The following is a 22,613-nucleotide window of genomic DNA, read 5'->3' on the forward strand; positions in this document are numbered from 1 at the left end:
TGTTTCTGTATATTTTATGGGTTGCGATCATTTTGTTACCAGGTGTACAATGTTGGAACTTGACAAATTGTGAGCCTGCGGTCATTGAGGATTGGATCGCTAATATTTTATATTCGTGGAAATATTCTAAAAATAAAGCTGCTAATCTATTTCTGTCTAACCCTTTCCAAATGTAGCAAATGAAGGACTATTTCTCTTGCTTGCATAGAAGCAGGACTTGTGCCCACTTTTTTTTTCTTCCTCCCCAGCAGCAAACTCGCAGTGTAATGCCCGAGTGTTCTCGTGTTCCTCGCCCAAACCAAGAAGATGCTCGCCGAGATCCCGGGGGAGAGGTGGCAGAAGCAGGAGGAAGAGGAGGAGGAGGCACTCTGGACAATCTTGGTCTTAAACAGGTAGCACTTCCTTCTTCTAGTCCTCCATTATTTGATCAGAAGAACGGAGCAGCGCGTTAGATAATTTTCGAGGGAACGCAGAGCGGCAAATCCGATTGCAAAATAAATGCTGCCTCGTTTTTTTCCAATCCTTATCGACTGGCATACTTAGATTTCTTTACTGGCCAATGGGGCAGGGACAGTGAAGCTGTAATAATTCCGCCTAGCAACAAGCAATGAGGCCAATGTGCCAGCGAGCAGAACAGGAATGCAAACAACTCGGTTGATTGTTGATTTTGTGAGCTAACATTTTTTTACTACAGACGATGAACCAAATAAATATTTGGTACATTAGTTGTCGTTATTGTACATTAATTTCTCAACTATGAATCAAATTTGTATGGCATTTTTGAAAATACTCAGACATTTTACAAATGTCTACACGAAAAAGGTCAAAAAAATAAACTGATGATATACATAAAGATTTATTTGGGAGGGGGTGGTCATTTTATTTCTTATTTTTCTGACGACTAAGAAAAATGTATTCAATTCATACACAGTCTTCCCTTTTTTTCAGCAATTTCTATACTGCATATTTTTGCGAGAGTCTTCAGTCCACGTCAAAGTCAAATCTTGCCGAGCGGTCATTTCTTGACATGTTAACGAGTTCCCTTGTCATTCAGCGTGCGCTCACCTTCATGAACAGGCGTCCGACTTCCATTCGGGCTCACAACAAGCATGTAATTGTGCCGCTTAATGAACTTCTCAACCCGGAGGCCACCTCATTTAGCCTCCGTGATGCTGTAACACAGCCACGCTGTCTTCGTGTGACTGGGCGCGTGCGTGTGTCATTAGCTGACCTCTTGTCATTCGGCCCACGGTTTTCCTTGTCAAGGTCTTCCTGGCCATGATGACTCCTCGTCAGGTGACGCGGCCTCTGTCCAGCGGCCAGCTGCACGCTCTGATGCAGCACAAGCAGAAGGCCTTCATCCTCCACCAGGTATCCCAACGGTCCTAATTCATTAAAAAAAACAAAACAAAAAAAAAACGGTTAGCTTCTTACTCAGCATTGATGTAAGGATGTTTACATTTCAAGTACGGACTAAAAATATGAAGCAAGCATGGAAAAGAAAGGGGTTACACTTTTGTTGGCTAGCGGGGCGGAAAATGTTTCAGGGAAAAAAAAACGGGTTTTGTTTTCTTTTCATATATCCACCATTTCCCCTTTTTCTATTTGGCTTATCCTCACAAGGGTCGTGGAGGGGGGGGGGGGGGTGGAGCCTATCCAAGCCGTCATTGGTCAGCAGGCGGGGGGACCACCTTGAACTGGTTGCTAGCTAATCGCAGGGCACCCATAGACGAACAACTATTCGCGCTCAAAGTCAAACCTAGAGACAATTTGAGAGTGTTTAATCAACCTGCCATGCACGTTTTGGGAATGTGGGAGTACCCGGAGAAAACCCACGCAGGAGAATATGCAAACTCGCCACAGGAAGGCCGGACCTGAATCGAACCCTGCACCTCTGCACCGTGAGGCCGACGTGATAACCAGTCTCCACCTTTCGAGTCGCCCGCATTCTTTTCATGACTTAATTTGATTGTGTGAGATGATGAATTTTGTGTAAGCGCTTAATACTCGGCGACTTCACCCTTCGCCTTTTCCTGTAAAACTCTGCATTGGCTTTTTGTTTTTTTTTGACCGAAGCTGCTCAAATCAAATCAAGCAGTCAATTAATTGCTCCAGTAGAGAGCACAGCGTCAAGGGAGCAATTAAACATTGACACGTTCCAAGTTACGTGAAGTGAACCGACTGTAAATCCAGGACAGTACAGTTGCGAAGTACAGTTCAGTTGTATTTAACTTTTAAGTCCAATAGAGAACATAGAAGTTAAAACGGCATCATGTGACAAACCTCCAATTTGTCTCCGACGAATAACCAAGTCTTGTTCGAGGTGTAAAAAGTTGACGAGCCGACACACGTGACAGTCAAGCATCGCTTTTGATGTCAGCTCATGCTCTGATTTTCCTGTTCCAGCATCATCTCAAAGAGTTTTACAAGAAACAGCAGCAGATGAACGTGCGCTTGCTTCAGCAGCAGCCGCTCAAAAAAAGCCAAGAGGTAAAGACTGAGATGCATTTAATGGCGTAACTTTTTTTTGTTTTGTTTTGTTTTGACAAGTCGATATGCGGTGTTTTGTCTGCATGCCAGCTCCTTCCAGAGCAGCTGGCGCTCCAGCAGCTCCTGCACATCCAGCAGCAGCTTCATCAACAGCAATCAGCCCGCCCCCCCGCAGGTAAAGCTGCTGTGAACCGCCGCCACATCATGTTTCTTCTTTTTGCACCCGCACTGTAGTGCAGAGTTTGATTCCGGAATTTTTTTTCAATGGATTTTTGCAAAATACGGGCAAGTCAGAATTGATTTCAATGTATCGCAATAGCACCAAATGTCATCTCGAAGCACAACGTAGGATGTGGTCTCTCTTTTTTTTTTTTTTTTTTTGACAGCAAGCAAGCAAGAACGGGCATTCAGGAATATTTTTCAAACTGTTTAGTGTGTGTGTGTAAGGGCCGGGGCATTTAAAAAAATTTGTAGTAGTTCGGTCTGAAATGCATCAGCTGACGTTGACTGCTGAAAAAAATCCAGTTTCAATATTCTATATTTCATTCATTACGAAAAGCTATATGATGCGAACGTTTGTCGATTAGCCGCTATCAGCTCAGTGGAGTTGGAGGAGGTTTCGAAGGAGATGACAAAAGGAGGAGCAGCAGTAGCAGAAGAAGAAGCACAAAACGCCGTCAAACGCGATCACAAAGGCGCTGAGAAGAAGACGACAAGCCGTGAGAGTCAAACGTGCGAGCTGCTGTCACAATTCTCCTCGGGCTAACGCGAAGACCATAAAACATGAGTTATATATATTTTTAAAAAATGTTTGCATCACCTGATGTGGTTCTTCATCCAGCTTCAGTCAAGCTGACTTCGGAGCTCCAAATGTCCTGTACGGTCACGGCGTGTGCAACTGGCCCGGGTGCGAGTCCACCTGCCAAAACTACAGCCAGTTTATCACGTAAGTGGAATGATTCATGTTCATTCATCCAGCTAGCTGAGCTACTACTGCCGACTTCTTTAATTTACATATTTGGAAAATGGGGGGGGAATGTGATCTACAAAAGAACTGAAATTAGAAAAATGTCTAAAATCAAATGTTTTGTTTTTTTAAAATCTAAAGTCTGATATGATTTGAGAGATGTCTCTCAGTTTGCTGTACAAAAAAAATGTTCAGACTTAAAATACTGAAATGACGCAAATATAAATTTCAGAAATTGTGATTCACGTAATGTTGAGTACTGATTTGCAAAACTATTTTTAAAGGTTGTAAAGAAGTGTCAGATAATTTTTTTTAGCTGGTAGGTGGTAGCCTTTTTTTTTTTTTCGTGCGAATAAAACCTTCAAACTTTTGTTGTCTTTTCAACGAAAGCCAAGCAGCGTCATATGGTCAGATTTTTTTTAAATGCTCCCCAGGCGCATTTAAAAAATTGATGATCAATTTGTGGCCGCAGACCCTCTTTTCTCATCTGTGTGTGTGTTGCAGGCACATGCGCGGCGAGCACACACTGGATGACAAAAGTGCAGCACAGTGTCGAGTCCAGATGCAAGTGGTTCAACAGCTGGAGTTTCAGGTGGGCCTGGCCACAATATTAGGTACACCGCTATCGTCTAGTCATAAGATCCTGCTCTCAAATGTGCCACGGCTGAACACGTTTCTTGTAGGCGGCGCCGATGAGCTTGCACCATGTCAATTATCTCGCCGTTGTTTGTTCCTTCAGCTGTGCAAGGAACGAGAGCGCCTGCGAGCGATGACGGCTCACCTTCAGCTGTCGCCCGCTGCGGAATCCCATTTCGGACCTTTGACGCCACGTGGCGTGTCTGCCGACTCACTTTGTCCGCAGGTACAGGTAACTTGCATAGGCTGATGTCTGTGTGGACAAAAGTTGTGCAACATCACATTTTCTCTGCCGCATTTTTATACGGTTGTGACAGCGATGCTTTGCCGCCGTCGTTCACCAGTGAGGACAAGTAACACTCCATGATAGAACTGTGTTTTATGTTTATATGAATATATGTCTATAAGTATTGTTGTCTGTCTACAAGTGTTGATGCACCGTTTGTGTTCAAATATCCATTGCTTAAAGGGTTGTGATAACACGAATAATGTTATTTATTAGCCCGTCAATGGTGCTTTGCATTGTGGTACTTTTAAATCCACAACATGTAACTCTCTTTGTTTTATGTTTAGTTTGACAGTAAAAATCAATTGCGACTCACTACAAATCAGTCATGTCTTTCTCAGTTCTTCTGTCGTGTTCACTTAGCATTGAGGCCATAAACCAAATCAGCAGTTCGTCTCCTATATAACAAACCACCCGAAACAGTTTCGCCCTGCGACTAATGGACCTCCTGTTGTGCCTGACATTTGTGTGATAATTACCTCTGAAACAAGCCAATCCATTCGCTCATTCATGGTGTCCTCCTCACACCTCCTTTTGTTCACTTGCAGGCAAGCTCGGTCGCTTGCGACCCACCCTCGCCGAATCCTCCCCGATCGCTGGCCCCCGTCGACAGCCCACCGCGGGGGAGACTCTCTCCTACATCGTGCGCTGGGGCCGTGAGACGTCGCCATCATCGGTTGGCCTACTCTACAGGTCATATATTCTCTGCCGGAATTTCTAAATTTGGTCCATTTTGTGGTGATGCAATGTTAAGGGTCAACAAAAATGCATTTTGCCCCCTGAAAAGTGTATGCTTTTGGGATGTGCGTGTATTGAATTACATTCAGGTTATCCCCAAATGCTGTAATAAATCGAAAAAAATCCACCAAAATAGACAAACACCCTCAACACAACCAGAAAAATAGTCATGAAAAAAAAAACAGGCGGGCGGCCCGGTAGTCCAGTGGTTAGCTCGTGGGCTTCACAGTGCAGAGGTACCGGGTTCGATTCCAGCTCCGGCCTCCCTGTGTGGAGTTTGCATGTTCTCCCTGGGCCTGCGTGGGTTTTCTCCGGGTGCTCCGGTTTCCTCCCACATTGCAAAAATATGCATGGCAGGCTGATTGAACACTCTAAATTGTCCCTAGTTGTGAGTGTGAGTGCGAATGGTTGTTCGTCTCTGTGTGCCCTGTGATTGGCTGGCAACCAATTCAGGGTGTCCCCCGCCTACTGCCCGAAGACAGCTGGGATAGGCTCCAGCACCCCCCGCGACCCTAGTGAGGATCAAGCGGTTCGGAAGATAATAAATAAATAAAAAAACAGGCAAAAAAAAATTCCTCCGAAGATGGTAATATATTTCCCCGAATAAAAAAAAAAAAGTCCCACTGAATTTAAATTTAAATTTCCACAAAAATGGACAGACACCCCCAGCCCCACACAAAAACAGACCAAAAATTATTGTAAAAATGTTTAATTCTCAACAAGACCTACAAATTTCTTTCTCCTTTCTTCTTTCTACATACATTCTTGCTGCTGGAGGCTGTAAATTTCCCCAGTGTGGGACGAATAAAGGATATCTTATCTTATCTTAAATTGTTTCTTCTACTCCTAACTGTTTTCATCTCGTTCCTCTCTTCTCACAGAAAAAGAACATGACCTCGACATGAACGCTGACATCAGACCACCTTTCACATACGCAACCTTAATAAGACAGGTGCAATCTACCAGGACACCTGTCATTGATTTCTTTCTCATCTGAAGTTCTCATACAGTAAATCTAATGAGAACCAGCGAGTTTCCCTTCGGTGACATTTTCCTTTGACAGGCCATTGTAGAATCAGCAGACACACAGCTAACGCTAAACGAGATCTATACTTGGTTCACGAGGACCTTCGCCTTTTTCCGCCGCAACGCCGCCACGTGGAAGGTAAAAAAACGCACGTAAGAAACGGACATTTGAATAGGGGTGTGCAGACTTTTATATCCTCTGTCTTTGTATAAAGCAATTAAAAAGTAAACTTTCCATAATAATTGATATCGTCTTTCTCCGAGCTGATTTTGTGGTTCCATTTTCTCTCAAAATATTTGTCATGTTGGTGTCAGAATGCCGTGCGCCACAACCTGAGCCTGCACAGATGCTTCGTGCGTGTGGAGAACCCGAAAGGCGCCGTGTGGACGGTGGACGAGGCGGAATACCAGCGGCGGCGGTCGCAGAAGATGACGGGGTAGTTCAACAGACACGCGGCGCAATCATGAGTCGCTTTAACGCCTTGAAATTTTTTTTACCGCTTCATTGCCACAAAGCCTTGTATAAGGATCTATATTCGGATTTCTTGGACGTAGTATTTTAAATGTTCTATAAGGCACTTTGTTTCAGCTACAGCGGTTATGAAAGTGCTATAGAAATAAAACTATTGTATTGTATTGTATTGTATTGTATTGTATACCCTTTAGCGTAGCTCCATCTAGTGGATGCTTAAAGCAACCGCAGCCACTACTGTAGCTTCTATTCTATGCGCCTTATCATGTGGTGCGCCCCATATATGAAACCAGTTTTAAAATAGGCCATTCATTGAAGTTGCGCCTTAAAACCCGATGCGCCTTATAGTGCAAAACAAAAAACAAATAACGATAGTTATTTTCTCCCCATGCATTTCAATGGGTGTGACTCATGTGCAAATTTGGGCTATTTGTGGTCCATCTTCGGATCTTTTTTTTAATTTTGATTTAACTTGAGATCCCAATCACGTAGTAAATAGATTTTTCATGATGAAATGGTTCTCTCGCAGGAGTTCACTACTGATGAGGAGCGCCCACTTTGGATCGGTTTCGAATGCCCGCTCACAGGTAAGACGTGTTCACTTTCAACAGGAAATGGTTGAGAAAACATATTTAGCTCTATTTTTGTCTCTCAGACGTCATTTACAGACGCAACGTCGCCGGGATTCATGCACGGAAACACTAAGAGCTTGGACTCGCCAGCACAATGGTGACCATTTGCCGAATTTGAAACTGAAAGGTGCGTGTAAAATCTCAGAAAAAAAAAACATTAAAAAAATATACATATTTTTTCCCTGACAGCTTTCACTTGAACATGTTACACTCTCACTGCCGAGAACCCGTGACGGTGAACAATGGCGGACCGCAGCTCAACAGGACTCAAATCAACGATTACGACTTGTTGTGACTCCTCCGATGAGTTAATCTTTTACGATTAAACACTGGATGTGAAATATACTCTACATTATGTAATGGTGTCAATTGTGGTCCTCCCTCTACTTTTTTTTGATACTGTTTATCCTCACAAGGGTCGCGGTTGCACTGGAGCCTATCCCAGGTGACCCAGATGCGGGGTACACCCCAGACTGGTCCCCAGTCCCTCACAGGACACATTAAGACAAACATTCCCGCCTATGGACAATGAAGATGCTCCGATGTTCCGAGCGTGCATGTGTTTGGGAACGTGTGAGAAAGTTGGAGCATCTGAAGAAAACCACCAAAAGCACCGAGAGAACAAGCTAACCCCACACGACTAGCCCAGAGCTGAAGTTCAAACCGAGGGGCTCGCGACTGTGAGGCAGACCATGGAACCACGAAGTCACCCCGTCGCCCTAAATTGTGGAACCATCTAATAATGACTTTGCAATATGTGTCTCCTTAATAAATATCATCATCAATTCATTATTGACTGAGGACTTTTTATTAAATTCACATACAGTGTGTCAATGTGATCTATTTTAGTGCAGGTGTCTACTTAAGCGTCATGATGAGTATTGACACCAAGCTCAAGAATATTCACCGTTCCTCCAGGTTATTTCATTCTCAGGACAACGAATCAATCGCAACTGGACTGTTCTGGTTGTCTTGAAGGACGTTTTCGTCTCTCGTCTTAGAACGTTTCTTCAGTTCAAGCAACAATCCTCAGTGGGGACTGCACCAGCCCATGTCGGTGTGGGGAAAAAAAAAACACCCGGTCAAGCTCCAAGATGGAGCTATGGAGACCGATATCCAGTCATGTTGGGGTTGCTATGTTAGGTTAAATGCACTTGTTTACTTTTTAGTTTGGATCATGGTTGGACAAAATGAAATGATCCAAAAACAAGACCCAAAGAGTGATTTGGTGTTTGTGATCAATGAATGAATGCAAATGAATGCCGAGTGACAAGCAGCATGATGCTAAATGAGCAAAAGAGCACATTTGTCATTGGCCAGGCGTCGAAAAACGAGTGAGCATCATTGCAGATTTTGTGATGTGATTTTTAGTCGAGGGCTCTTTTTTTTTTTCCCCCTCCGAAATCACAGACATCTTTGAAAGAGTAATAATTGTGCGCCAAGTTTGTGGCTCTCAATTTACACATAACCCTGCTACGAAAACATTTTTAGCCATTTAGAGCAAATTTAAAAAAAATAAAATAAACTCCATCGCTCAGCAGAAATGACATCATCAAGCTAATTGCACCGGCCGTGGGTAGACGTGAGACCTCTTTTTTATTCTTCACATTTGCTCCATTTTTAGTCGTGGTGGAATGAGTCACTGAAATTCACTCAACCATCATCATATCAAGGGTTTTCTTTTTATGATATAATTTGTTTTGGACTATTGAGCATAGTTTTAAAAAAAAAGCTAACAAGTATAAGCGATAAAGTGTATTCAAAAATATATTTTTTTATTTTCAAGGATTTTTTCAGTGTTTTTTAAATATGTTTTTCATATGCCTGATTAGGCAACCCGAAACAACCCTGCACACCAAACAGATTGTATGACAAAAAAAATAGCTCATACAAAAAGTGTACCATTGATGGGCGACTGCAATTATGACCGTTTATGACCTATCATACTTGAAAACGAACCCCCCAAAAATTTCAAAGTAAAAAAAAAACCCAAACAATTCTAAATTGCCCCCCAGTTTTGGAACAACCGAAATGTTTCATTTTCAACTCATTTTGATCAACATTTTTGGAATATTGCCTCTTAAAAGTTTGCCCGGCTCCGGCGCATCATCGCGGCTTGCGAAAAACACTCAAGAAAGCGTCAAATTGAGAGCTTGAGGCGTCGGCGGCACGCTGTCGTCTCATCCAAGCTGAAAAGTGCAGCTTTCACCAGGCTAGTGAGAACAAAGGCGCCATGTTGTGACTAATGTCAGTAATTGTCTGGGCTGATCACAAGTTAGCTTGCGCGTTGCTCCCGCCTCCAACGACGCCTTTGAGGTGATTGGCTGTCACTACTATGACACCCTCCCGCCACTTGTGTGTTTACCGAGAAGACAACCTCAACGCTTTTCACGTGTGTGTGTGTGTGTGTGTGCGTGCGCGTTTGTATCTTTCATCTGACACACACACACACAGACACATGCACAGACACACACACTGTCAAGTACTTTGGAAAGCATCATTATCAAGCATCTTCTACTCATGGAGAAGTAATAATAATAATGAGGAAAATGAAGATGATGATGAAGCTGTCACATGTCCAATCACAAGGCATCAGCCAATCATCCAGATCAATACTTACTACGCTTTAAGATAATTGCTATTATATACCGTATGCGTGGCTCTATTTATTTATTTTGGCTCTAAGGATAAAGAGTTTATTTAATATTGTTGTTTTGTTTTTTTAATAGAAAAAAAATCCATAGAAAATAATTTATATTTTTTGATCAAATTTTACTTTTACATTTTACTTTCTCTCATTAAGATGCCCGAAAATAACTAAATAAATATACATATACTTCAAACACAAAGCGTGTGACGGAAAAGTGGTTAGGACTGCATGACTGTCCGTGTTTTGTTATGTGTTGTGTTTATTATTTTACTTTATGTTAACAGTTTTGTTAAGCGCTTTGTTACAGCTGCCGCTGTTGTGAAAGCGCTATATAAATCAGCATGCATTGCATTGTATTGTATTTCATGTATTGTATTGTATATATAATTTTTTTTAAACAAATGTGTAGGCAGCCCATCTGCCTTCCAAAGATCTGAATTCCGATCCCATCTTGGAATAATAGAAATTAAAGCTTCTAAAATTGTCAACAGATGAGAATGTGAGCAGTTGCTTGTCTTATCTTTTAATACTTACCTTTACCTTACCTTTTAATCTTTTTTACCAATTTTTCTTTTGTTCATCCAAATGAACTTTTGTAAATTATGTATGCTTGTTTTAAATGCACATTTTTATCCTGTGTTTTTATGCTCTTGTAAAGTGTCTTTGAGTGAGATGAAAAGCGCTTTCAAATAAAATGTATTATTATTATTATTATTATCTATATGTGTCCTGCGATTGGCTGGTGACCAGTCCAGGGTGCATATCCAAAGCCGGGATAAGATTCGGCCCACTCGCAGCCCCACAACAAGCCAAGAAAATGGACGGCCGACTTGCGCTAAGTGAGCCAAAGGCTGTGACGTTAAAGCTAACATCCATGCGGGGCATGTGGCTCCATCGTGTGAAGGCGTTCCGCCATGTTTGATCCGCTTGTTTGGAGCGCATTGCCAGGAAACGGGAAGGAAGAGTCACTGTGGCTGGAAGTGCAACACGAGCGGAACAGAAGGTTACTCACGCTTTTTCCTGAAAGTGGGGCCCACATCTTAGTCGGGTGGGGTTTCGTCTTCGTGAAGAGGAGCCCGGGGACGTCTTGAAGGAGGATGGGTGAATCTCCACTGGTGGGCCAACAAACAAAAGACGAAACTCAGGAAGGCAAGTGCTCTCCTTACACTTTCTACAATGTAATGTTCATGAAACGTGGCGAATACTCTTCACGCGTGCAACTTCCAACGTCCTCTGTCAACCAATCTAAGCGGCGCGCGAGCGTGAGGTTAATATGCAAACGCCAAGCAGGAGTTGTGCCTAATCAGGTGACTAGAAATTGTTTTTGATGTATGCCAGGGAGTGCAACATTTCAACTTAGAGCAGAAGACCCTCCCGTGACCATGTTAACAGATCTCATCGACAGTAGGTGGAAATTTGTCAACAGTGATGTGACTGTAACATATAGACTCTTACACACTTGCTGGTTTGTTTTACATATTGGATGAGGAAGCTTCATCGTGCGTCCGTGTCGTGCAGCGCAGCCTCAGAGAGGGTCAGCCTTGCCACAAGCGAGTTCTGCAGTGCGCGACAGCACTCCACGTGTTACCCGCGCAGCCAACCGCCCGCAATGTGACCCGGCGGTCCCGAACGACAGCGTTGGATCGCGCAGCTCGGGTATAGCGCGCGACTCTCGCAGTGCGGCGGACTCAAAACCACCTGCTGCTACACCTGCAGGTAAGCGCAATCAGGTTTAAACACATTCAAGAAAATGTGTTTAAAAATTCTTTGGCGCGAGAAAAAAATGTTTCCGAGCGTTAAAGCTGTTGGCAAAAAAAAAAAAAAAAATCAAAAACAAATGATTTTTGATTTTCGTTCCGAAAAACGAAAACTTTTACTACGGTCGCTAACACTTGCCAAACGGTGGGGCTTAGTTCTTCTTACTTTTTTTTCTCGAAATAACAATCAGTCATTCAGTCGATTTTTTTTTGGGGGGGGGGGTCAAATCGTCAGTTTTGAGGAATCTGTTCAGAGCCAATTTTTTTCTTTGCAAGAGAAGCTCCAAAGGAAAAAGCAAAAAAAAAAAACAAAAAAAAACAACCAATGCATGTGGTCGTTTTTTTTCATCAGTGTGAATATGTGCTTGCTATGAAGATACACAATAAATAAATACATAAGGATGTTTGTTTCTCCGTCTCCACGTAGCTATTAGCATACCTTATATTCATATTTGTGTGTGTGTTAGGGGGAGTACTACTCAGGTGGCTAACTTGGGAAAAGGCCAAAACGCTTCTCCACGGGGAGAAGCTTCTCCACTGGTCCTTGTGAGGATGAAAACGGGAAACGAGCACTAAAACAACGGGTAGCATCGCGTTAAGATCCACGCGAACATACCACGGGGGTTAACGTAGGCAATTTCACACGCACCCAATTGGGGTAGGGCGCAATTATGCGGCGACAGCTTCTTTGTGGTGGAAACTCATCACCGGCGAGGCTTTGTGGCCTTTTTCCTTTTTCTTGATGACTCTCCCTGGAGGGCTGAACAAGGCTTTTGTGATTAAGAAAACGCAATCGCACATGATCAGTGCGGCTTTCAAGTTCTCCCTGGCACCGCAAACAAAACACGGGAGAGTCCTTTTAGGGTTAATGGAACAATTACGCTGCGGATTTGATGCTATCTGACAGGCTTTTAGAACACGCGATGACCTCTGGTTGTTCACTCGAGAAGAGGAGCTGCACAGTCGAGTCGTCATCAGCATATTAAAAGAGGGACAAACATTTTACAGGCGACAAAATGTGTACATAACTGACAGCCACAGAAATGCATTTGGGGGGGGGGGGGAATAAAATAAACAAAAAGAAATCTTATTAAAAGTATGTTTTGGTCGACTGTTTTCACAATTCTCAAAACAGGGCCCAGGTGTCCAAATAAAAATTCGGTGACATGATTTTGTCAAAATAGCTCAAGGATCATTAAGTGAAGCCAGTGAACCAGTGACCAGTGAAGCCCCGCTTATAAATCCAGCCATCGAACCATTTCAGAATTGAGTACTCTGATAGCATTTTGCAATATTGAACACAACATGCAGCGGGACGTGAAGTACAGGTATTATTTTTGCCCACTTTAGGCTCCTCGTCCTCAAGTTCTAATGTAACAGCTGCACTTTTTGCAGCTTTAAAAGGCGGAGTCTGGCCTGGTGAGTGACGTGAGGATCAACGAATCAGTGTAGAGCCGTTAGCTGGCGAAAGCACTAGCATGTCTGAAATAAAATAATATTTCTTACTCAAATTATTCATTCAAGCCTATTCCAGGCCCATCTCGGGGAAAACAAAGTCGGAAAAATAGACCAGATCAAAAACATTTTGTGATGACCTTGGTGAGTCTGATGTGCGAGTGGCCAGGTAGGAACTGTGGTCGACAGCAGCTCCCGCGTGAGTGTGCTCATCGCGTTTGTGTTGAATTAACGACTCTTCCAGCCTTAAAAAAACTGTTGCATCAGCTATGGTTGCTCCCCTTTTCCACACTTGACCAACCAAGTACAGGTCAGAAAAATGTCAATTTTATAATGGACCAGCAAATTGGCCCTGTGAGGAAGAATTGGAAATCTGATTGGTTTAAGAAACAGTCACATTGCTAATATGTTTTAAGTGACATCAACCAGCAATACTGATTCTGAAGGCCTTGGACTGATTACATCGACGCGGCAACATGTAGCGGCCGAAATCTGATTGGACGATAAATCCATCGGCAACATACAAATACCGGAAATTCATGGTTTATTGGGAATATATGAATATAATTGCATGGGGCAGATACTCAAAGTGAGTGTTTGTGTCCATCAGACTCGTGCGCTCACCTGCTGCTGGCCTGCCTCTCCTGCCAATGCTCCGTGCTGCTGCTGGCCCTGCTGGAGACCTGCGCGTCGGGCACGCTCAGACTCTGCGCTTGCTGCTGCGGCGCCTGCGCCCGCTCCTGCGGCACGCTGCCCCGGGCGCCCGTGGAGGAGCTCGCCTGCCACGCCCATTGCCACTCGGTCCTCTTCCAGTCCTGTGGAGAGTCGACAGAGTGTCTGGAGTTTTGCATTGAGTGCTGTCGGATTTGCCACCGCAACTAGGAGACGACAGGGACTGAGAAAGAACTGTGGGAAAAAATAAGAATGAGGATGCAGTGAGATGAAACGATGGAACTTTGGGGTTGATACCTTTGTGCAAGTGGACGGTCACCCTTCTCATGTCCAAGCTGAAATTGTGCTCCACATAAGTGAGCATGTAAAGGTGCCGTTTAATCATCTCATTTGTTACGATGATGACAGTGTCGGCAAAAAAAAAACTTATTTCCTATGAGGTTTTGGAACAAAACAGAAACAAAACAGTGAGTCGCTTTTGAAGTATTAAAATAAATGCGCCAGGGCCAATTATCTGTCAGTGAAGTTTTGTTGGACAGCCAGCGTGGGACTCATCAAATTGATTTTTTTTTTTAATTTCAAAACTATTTACTTCGAGGGGGGGGGGGGGGAGACATCGTTTCCGTACATTAAGCGCCATTTAATGACTCTGACCTGCATAAGGGCCCTCCTTGTTCGTTATCGGAGAGCAAAGTGTCTTGTTGTAATATCGTGGCATTGACTTCCACGTGAGGAGCCGAGGAGCGGGGCGACACCGAGTCTGTCATCGCCCCCCCCCCCCTTGAATCCCTTCACGTATTTGTCTTAGAACATAAAAGAAAGCTTTAAGTCTGCCTAAGATCTTCTCGACGGATGACGGTTTTTCTTTAAAAAGGACGTCAAGTGGGATGACAAGCAGAAAGTAAACAGCCAAAAATAAAACGGCATGCAATAAAAAAATAAAAATGATTGTCAATCCGTCTGGAGGGGGAGCCAGGAGGTGCGTTTAAATGGCGTTTAAGACAATTGTTATTCTGCTGCTGACAAGAAAGAGTGGCGATGTCTCATTTGGACGGCAGCGGGTGGACGCTAACAAACATACACCCGCGTTTGTTCCGCTTGTCCGTCTCAATTTGTTCTACTCTCAAGCCACAACCGAGGACTTCAAACTTCCACTCAGCAGCTACATTATTCTGGCTACATTGACACCATCTTCTCGGCGACCACGGCAATCACCTTTCTGGCCAGACAACATGGGAAAAAGAAATATTGTAGTCAACAAGATTGGACTGCATATAAACACGTCAACAAACGCAGGCACAAAACGTGAGTGTACCTAAAGTAGAGCCCTTCCTTGTTGCGTAGAGTCTATTGGCGGTAGGGAAGCGAGCTTCACCCTTTCATGCCCGCTAACCTGATAACTCGATAAGCCGTCCACTGTAGTCACCACAGTCCCTGAGAGAGTTAATAGCGTCATGGCAAAAGTCAATTTTGAAAAACAATTAGAAAAAAAACACATGGTCAGCAAATGAGAAGATTGCTTTGATTCAACCTTACCATGCCCTGGTGTAGGCCTGCACGGTTAAATATTGAAAATATGAATCATGATTATTTGAGGAATAATTAAAAACAATCATTTAGTTTTTGGTTCAAAACAAGAAAATGTTTCAAGATAAAAACTTGAAGAAACATACAATTCTTATCTAGGTTCCTTTTGCGGCATACAAAAGACCGCAAGTCAAAGTGTTAAGTAAGTTAACAACTCAAACTGAAGTAAATGACGAAAGTGTCTTCAACATTAAGTGAGTTTTTGTTTGTTTTGTTTGTTTTTTTAAGCATAAGGCTACACAGCCAGGCCAAATATTTGCATGATGATTTGATATCGTTTATTGTTGATCGATCAATCAAATGCTTGTGTTTGTTAAAACAAATACAGTAAACAGAAAGAGGACCTCAATAAAATATATAACTAATATTACATGCAGATTAAATTGCAATCACAATAATGAGGGGAAAAAAAATTGACCGCTTTTTTAATCATTCAGCCTTAATTTTAATTCACATTTTTTCTTGAGTGTGCTTCCTGATAGAAAAAAAATCCCCACACCTGGATTAAGGCAACAGCAAAAAGTTTGATAAATTTATGTATTTGCACATGACAAGACTTTGCTTTTGTTTCTTCTTTTTTTTTTTTGACTAAGCATCAATGACAAAAAGATGACCCGACAAGGAGAGCTTTGTTTTTAACCGTCATAACTTTCATTAGAAAAAAAAACCCTCAATCCTTTCAACTCCCCACATTTTCATTCATCATGTGTCTATTTGTATTCTTGGCCACATGTAAATCTGATGCTTGTAACCTCCTCAATCAAAGCGAGCTTTACATGTAGTGTGTGAAGTGGCATCAATTGGGGGAGGGCTGGGGTAGGAGAAAGAAATAATAACACTTAATAGTCAGTCTGTCAGATGTGCCCATCTGTGGTAAAGAAAACCAAAATAAATGTGAGCACATCTGAATATCTCACACGAGAAGGGGGTGGATCAAAGCCAATGGAAAAGACAAGCGTGGTGGGGGCACTCGTCCCCCCCGGCCCCTTCCCTGTCATGAGAATAAGATGCCTGCAATTACTGCTCGTTATAAACTGCATGAAAGGTAAACTACGTAGAATTGCGTCAGTGGAGGTCAGCTGCAAATATTGCCGTTTCTTCAGTCAAGACGCCGATTTATAACAATGTGTCGGTGTTCGACGTATCAGCAGGTTTAAGGAGAACACTTTTGAAATACTTTTGTTGTGTTGAAGTAAATAACCCAAGTGTACCTTATCATGAATAGTCAAATGTAGTATTTATATCTATTAAACTGCTTCGACATATTAGGACTGAAAAGATGCTATTTGAAAGAGATTTGAATAGATGAATTGTTAGGAATACTTCATTTTGCAAAATCTTTTTTTTTTCCTTTTTCTTGCACTTTTAAACCGGCTCACTCATGTTCCAAGTCAACTGGGATCGGATCGACGGCCCCTCAAGAGGATAAAGCGGTTCAGATAATGGATGGATAAATGTGGTTGAATGAAATGAGGCAACAGAGAAACTATTGATGGGTTATTTGTGTCATCTTTTTTTGTTCTGGATGAAATACGTATGAAATCATTTTACCTTGATTGCAATTTGCAAATAGCAGCATTTACTCAGGGAATCTTGCTAACTTTGTCGAGAGTGTCCTTTCCAAGATTTACAAGCCACCATTTTAAGTGTAATTTGAGGAAAACGAAGGACTTGATTTTCAAACAATAAATGAATAAATAAATAAATCTAGGCGGCCCGGTAGTCCAGTGGTTAGCACGTCGGCTTCACAGTGCAGAGGTACCGGGTTCGATTCCAGCTCCGGCCTCCCTGTGTGGAGTTTGCATGTTCTCCACGGGCCTGCGTGGGTTTTCTCCGGGTGCTCCGGTTTCCTCCCACATTCCAAAAACATGCGTGGCAGGCTGATTGAACACTCTAAATTGTCCCTAGGTGTGAATGTGAGCGTGGATGTTTGTTCGTCTCTGTGTGCCCTGCGATTGGCTGGCAACTGATTCAGGGTGTCCCCCGCCTACTGCCCGGAGACAACTGGGATGGGCTCCAGCACACCCGCGACCCTAGTGAGGATCAAGCGGTTAGGAAGATGAATGAATGAATGAATAAATCAATCTAATAATTTCAAAGGACCCTTGCCCTAAGCTATTGGTTTTTCAGCAATTTTGAAAGTTCCCAACTCGGTGACATTTTGAAGTTCACTTCAAGTCATTTTATTGGCTTTCTCATGCAACTTAAACCCCTGAAATTTACAGCAAGGTGGGGGTTTTGCAGTTTTATATACAGTATTGGTTAACAGACAAACATCCTGTACATTTTTTCAACGCTGCAGAAAGAAAACTCCTGGGTGCGCCACCACCCCTCCAAAAAATCGACCCCTTTAAAATTAGTGACATGAATACAGACTTAACTTGGGGTTCCTCTGTTCAAAAAACAAAAACAAAATTGTGTTCATTGAGAAATATGTTAACCAGGACCTTTTTCGTTCCCATGACCAACCGTGAAACAAGCAACATTATCAATAACGATAACATTCGAATACTAGTTGCTGATTAAAAGTGACCTTTGACTGAATATTTCTCTGCGACTCCCTTTAATGATGCAAGATAAGAGTAAATTGTTCGGCATCTACTGACGAGCCACACATGAAGAGGTCAGTGGTGACACGGGAGCCAAACATTTCTACCTCAACGCGTTACTCCTGGGACCCCCTCGAGTGATTCTTAGACCTCATGGTTCTTCTTTAGGACTTCCAAGTACTGCTGCTTTGCTCTGCTAACGGGGTCCAGGTCCACCCTTGCCGCGGAGCCCACCGGAGACATGCGGGCCAAGGAGACGTCAAGTTCCGCCGAGGCTGAGGAGGCAAAAATGGATGCGGATGCAAAATACAACGCGATAGCCGTTGTCGAGGGATTGTTCTCGCACCTTTGTTGAGTTCCCTTGATATGCTTCTGTCCAACTGGCGCTGCATCTGAAGGAAACAACAATTTGCAATATGATTTTCATGAAATCTCGACTTATTTTGGTCTTGCTGAAAGGACATCGGCAACCTAATAAGCGGCAGGCATTGGGGCGGAGGAAAAGAAGTGTCCTTGAAGGAGAAACCACAAAGGTTGAAGCAAGTCGACAGTTCGAGGCGACAATTTTAGATTGAAATGGATCGTACTTAGAGAAGAAACGTCAGGAGAGACATGACGGCATCTTATGTCGAGAGGACGTTACTAAGATGATATCACCTTGGCTTTGGAACTTCAAAACTCATACACTGGGACACTCGTACTACAAGTCAAGGCACCACTGTGCGGCGTATTATTGTGAACATACCATGATCAGGTAGTCCTCCACACTACTGCTTTGTCCTTCCGCCACAGGGCCAAGTAGCCGAGGGGAAAGGCTTCTGGACGGGCCGCCCAGAGGGACCACAAGCCCAGATGACGGCGGTCCAGGGGGGGTGAGGAGAGACCCGCCTCGCTCGTTGACCAACCTGGAACTGGCTTCCGTGAACTGATGATTAGTCCTGTACACAGAAAACAACAAATAGTTGACGACGTGACTTGGAGCTGAATGTTGTTTTTTTTTTATAAAGCAGCCACGATCAGACCGTTTCAGATCGTCGGAGAGAGATTTGCGCAGCTTCTGCTCCTCTTGGTAGAGTTCTTCGAAGCGCTCCAGCTCCGTGTGCGCGGACTCTCTTTGGCTGAGGGTGTCGTGTTGGAAGGCTCGGGCTCGGTTCAGTTCGCTCTCCAGTTCTTGGATCTTCAAGCGCAGGCTGGCCTCGTTGGCCGCTTGGATCTGGTCCTGTGCCTCCTGGGTTGCCGCTTGAGACTGGGAGTAAAAATAAATAAATAAATAAAAAACTTCATCAATATCCAATCTACCTTTGTTTTAATTTGATTGAGCAGGTGCACCACATAAGTCAGCCGACTCGTTATTTTATACTCTACCTGCAGGAAAAGGTTGACTTCCTGTAGTTTATGATGAATTTCCTGCCGGGCTTTCTCCTCCACCTCTCGCCGATACTGCTCCATCTGCCTCTGCTCGACCTCGGAGGCCTCCACTCTGCGTTTGAGGTTGAGCACCTCCTCCTCCAGTAGCCTCCTGTCCGACAGGCTGCCTTGGAACGCTCCCCTCTCCAGCTCTCCCTGTAGGAGACCAGAAGGGCTTGATAAAACCGCTCAAATACTGTGTGGGTGACATAGGTTAAAATGACAGCGATGCATCAGATGAACTAAACCTTTTCTCTTCTTCCATCAAAAGCTCCATCAGCCCAGCTGGGTCTTCCCAGGTCCACCTTTAGACTGCTGAGCGGAGAAGCAAAGTCGCCTGCGCCGCCACCGCGCATTTTCTCCGCCGTCCTCTTTGCCGTTTTGCATAGAGTCCGTAGCCTTAAATTAATTTGGGGAGAGAAAAAACACATTAGTGTGAACTACAATGGGATGTTTACAAAACAAACTAATGCTAAAAATTCGTCTGACCCAACAATCGGGTTCAAAGGTCAAGTGTCTTTTGAATGCCACTGCAACGATGAAAGAAAAAAAGTTCTAATTTTGTCAAAATCGGGACTATTCTATACCTCGAGATGCTTGCTCTCCCATGGGGTGCTGTTTGCAAATATGAAATGGGAGGCCATGTCAGTCCCAGGTGAGACAAATGAAAGGCGGTGCTCAGGACTCACCTGTTTATTTCCCTTTGAAGCCCTGTGTTTCTCTCCATCTCTTGTTCCAATCGATAATCGACAGCCTTCTTCTGCTCTGCCATTTTCTTTGCTTTCTTCTTCTCTGTTTCCACCTTAACACACACCACAAAAGCCATCAACAAAGGGGGAGGGGGGTAGGTATGAAGACTACAGGAGTGTTTGCTGTTACACTGTTCTGGTGGTTCAAATCAGAATGACACTCACCTGGCTGCTGAGTTCTCCTTTTTCCTTTTCGAGCTCTGCGAGACGAAGTCCCAACTTGGAGCGGCTCTTGAGCTCCTCCTCCCACATGGCCTGCGAGTCGTGGGCGCTGTTCGACAACATGCTTTGCTTATGCACCTGAACACATTGAAAGAAAATATACATAAGCGAGACATTTGTTTGGAAAAAACTTAATACACGGCATTAAATCGGTTTCCACAAAGGATTTAAAACTATTTTTTTTTATTCAAAAAGGGACAATAATTCTGACTTTACTAGTCTATTACCTTAGGCTAGTGATCAGTGTCGCGTTAAACAAGTATCTGTACTTTTATTAAAGTACTTTCCAGAGTGTGGGCACCTCTTTCCATTTCTGCTTTTATCGAATGCAATTCTTAATAAAACAGCTAAAGTAAATATTGCGCTCACTTCTTTACTGAGTTGGTCCTCTAAAGTCATCTTACTACTTTGTAGGTTGGTCACCAAATCTTCCAAACGATCTCTGACCTACAGAGGCAAGAACAAACGTTACAGTTTAATATGATGGTGCCTGAAGTGTTGTGTTTATTGAAAATAAAGAAGCAAATGGCTGATTTGAATATTTAAAGGGCTACTGAGGACTCCGGATAGATTGGAACATGCATCATGCAGCTCGAAAAAGAGAAGTGAAAGACCCAGACATCGAAAGGAAAAGAATCAGTGCGGTCAGCAATAAAAACCTCCAACAATGAATGGGTGCCACGTTGAATAATTGTTTGCATGGTGTGAGCTGAATATATTCAAAGGCACCAGAGAATCGGCCCCGAATTTCATTTGGCAAAAGTCAGAGACAAACTAAATCAAAATCTAAAACACCAACCATTTGTCCATTCGCACTGTCAGATAGCTGGGAACAAAATACATGCGCTTAAATATGTAAATCGGGAGAGTACAAGTAATGTCGTTGTGTATTATAAAAGTGTGAATGCAAATGAGTTGCACTCACCCTTGCCTCCTCCTGAGAGCTTTTCTGAAGTGCTTCAATTTTGTTCGCCTGTTGCTTCGCAGCAGCCTCGAGCTTGACATTCTCAATCTCCAGCCTAGACAATACAATACAATACATGCTGATTTATATAGCGCTTTCACAACAGCGGCAGACGCCAAATGAATAAATAAATAAAATAAGAGTGTGTAGGATTGATTCCCGACTGAAAACTGTGCTCTCTGTTGCACAGTGAGAACACACTGTCAACATTTACCTTTGCACAGCCTCTTCCAGCTGTTTGACTACGACATTGGCGGCAGCGGCAGCAGACAGCGCCTCCTGCTGTTTCTGAGTGGCGGCGCCGAGTTCTTTCTCTCGTTCGTCCAGACGACATCTGAGGTCGTTCACATGTTTCTCACCTTGAAGGCACTGGGATTCTCGCTCAATCATCTGAGTGAGAGAAAAGATCAGCACTGTTTAAAAAAATAAAATGCCGAGTGCGTGTTTTCATTTCTCATCAGCACCACAAATGAGCCAATGAGGTGAAAAGTCAGTCGGCGCTGTTCCCCGTCATGACCTTCTCTTTAAGACTGTCCATGTCGTTGATGAGTCGAGTCTTCTCTTCCTCCAAATCATTACGATAGCGGGTGTTGATCTCCAAAGAGGCTTCACACATGGACAGCTTCTTTAATGAGTCTGCTAACTCCTGCTGCAGCTGCCTCTGACTTGCCTGTGCCAGGAAGAAAACAAAACAAAAATCACTTTAATGTGGTCATGATGGTGAAAAGTTTCAGCTTGTGCTTTCACCTCTCTCTCATTTTTCTCTTCCTGTAACTGGTGGATTTGTTCTCGTAGTTCAGCAGCTTTTGCGGCCAGGTCTTGATTGCGGTCCTGCACGAGTTGTACTCTGTCCTCACAGTCGGCGCGAAGCTTGGACAAAATGTCACTGAAAGACTTTTGGGCGTCTGTCACGGCATTCTCCTTTGCAACACCTTTGTTTTGAGCCTCCTCCAGCTGTTGCCGCAGCAACATGGCTTCACTCTGCACTTGGGCTAGGCGCTCCTGTGTAGCCTCTTGGCGCGCTGCGGCCCGAGTGACCAGTTCCTTCTCGGCCTGCAGAGCGGCCTCAAGCTCTTTAACGCGCGTGGCTATCTGGTCGCTCTCGCGCTGCACGGTGTTCAGCAGGAGGTTTTTCTCAGTCAGCTGCAGCATGACCCGATGGGCCTCGTTCTCCATGCCGTTGGCGTGCGCCTCTGCCTTGGACAACTTCTGGGAAAGGCTGCTGACTGCTTCGTGCTGACTGGATACCTCACCTGTACAGATAAGTCTGAGTCAGTGTTGTTCCACGACCCGGAATAGGTCACACTCTGCAATGTTGTGTCCAATAGGATGTAAGTAAACTCGGAAACAAGTG

The 22,613-nt window shown here is 43.7% G+C and overlaps 3 protein-coding genes and 1 long non-coding RNA gene across 5 annotated transcripts in view; 2 read left to right on the forward strand and 2 right to left on the reverse strand.

Annotated features, from left to right (window-relative positions):
• The first annotated feature begins 179 nt into the window (after positions 1–179).
• LOC127598320 (forkhead box protein P2-like) lies at positions 180–8,674 on the forward strand. Its single transcript, XM_052062112.1, has 15 exons — positions 180–392; positions 1,267–1,371; positions 2,407–2,490; positions 2,581–2,665; positions 3,078–3,222; positions 3,332–3,436; positions 3,962–4,049; positions 4,197–4,319; positions 4,928–5,072; positions 5,999–6,069; positions 6,181–6,282; positions 6,459–6,580; positions 7,145–7,202; positions 7,271–7,378; positions 7,437–8,674. Exons 1-14 carry the CDS (start codon positions 180–182, stop codon positions 7,346–7,348), a joined length of 1,524 nt encoding a protein of 507 aa, XP_051918072.1. The 3' UTR covers positions 7,349–7,378; positions 7,437–8,674.
• On the reverse strand, positions 1,238–4,970 carry LOC127598396 (uncharacterized). Its single transcript, XR_007961914.1, has 4 exons — positions 4,859–4,970; positions 4,239–4,346; positions 3,311–3,418; positions 1,238–1,385 (listed from the first exon to the last, which is right to left on the reverse strand). It is a non-coding gene; the product is annotated as an uncharacterized LOC127598396 (long non-coding RNA).
• Positions 8,675–10,387: 1,713 nt separating the features above from the next.
• Positions 10,388–14,022, forward strand: LOC127598370 (myoD family inhibitor domain-containing protein-like). Of its 2 annotated transcripts, XM_052062209.1 has the most exons (4): positions 10,388–11,050; positions 11,240–11,301; positions 11,416–11,613; positions 13,720–14,022. In XM_052062209.1, the coding sequence occupies exons 1-4, from the start codon at positions 10,995–10,997 to the stop codon at positions 13,989–13,991; spliced, it is 588 nt and encodes a 195-aa protein (XP_051918169.1). In that variant the 5' UTR covers positions 10,388–10,994; the 3' UTR covers positions 13,992–14,022. The 2 variants fall into 2 exon arrangements, with proteins under 2 accessions (XP_051918169.1, XP_051918170.1); XM_052062210.1 differs by having other exon boundaries at positions 10,388–11,301.
• A 3,505-nt stretch (positions 14,023–17,527) lies between these two features.
• The window catches only part of si:ch211-272n13.3 (ankyrin repeat domain-containing protein 36A), a 77,369-nt gene continuing 72,283 nt past the window's right edge, over positions 17,528–22,613 (reverse strand). Inside the window, exons 33-46 of the mRNA XM_052061955.1 lie at positions 22,007–22,512; positions 21,777–21,929; positions 21,474–21,649; positions 21,221–21,314; positions 21,095–21,121; positions 20,665–20,742; positions 20,239–20,373; positions 20,014–20,126; positions 19,573–19,723; positions 19,283–19,480; positions 18,940–19,163; positions 18,663–18,855; positions 18,264–18,309; positions 17,528–18,192 (exon numbers count right to left, since the gene is read on the reverse strand). Of these exons, the coding sequence (XP_051917915.1) occupies positions 18,062–18,192; positions 18,264–18,309; positions 18,663–18,855; positions 18,940–19,163; positions 19,283–19,480; positions 19,573–19,723; positions 20,014–20,126; positions 20,239–20,373; positions 20,665–20,742; positions 21,095–21,121; positions 21,221–21,314; positions 21,474–21,649; positions 21,777–21,929; positions 22,007–22,512 (2,225 nt within the window). The 3' untranslated portion in view covers positions 17,528–18,061. The remainder of the gene's footprint in view (positions 18,193–18,263; positions 18,310–18,662; positions 18,856–18,939; positions 19,164–19,282; positions 19,481–19,572; positions 19,724–20,013; positions 20,127–20,238; positions 20,374–20,664; positions 20,743–21,094; positions 21,122–21,220; positions 21,315–21,473; positions 21,650–21,776; positions 21,930–22,006; positions 22,513–22,613) is intronic.

The sequence above is a fragment of the Hippocampus zosterae genome, chromosome 3 (assembly GCF_025434085.1).
Source record: "Hippocampus zosterae strain Florida chromosome 3, ASM2543408v3, whole genome shotgun sequence".
NCBI classification, from domain to species: Eukaryota; Metazoa; Chordata; class Actinopteri; order Syngnathiformes; family Syngnathidae; genus Hippocampus; species Hippocampus zosterae.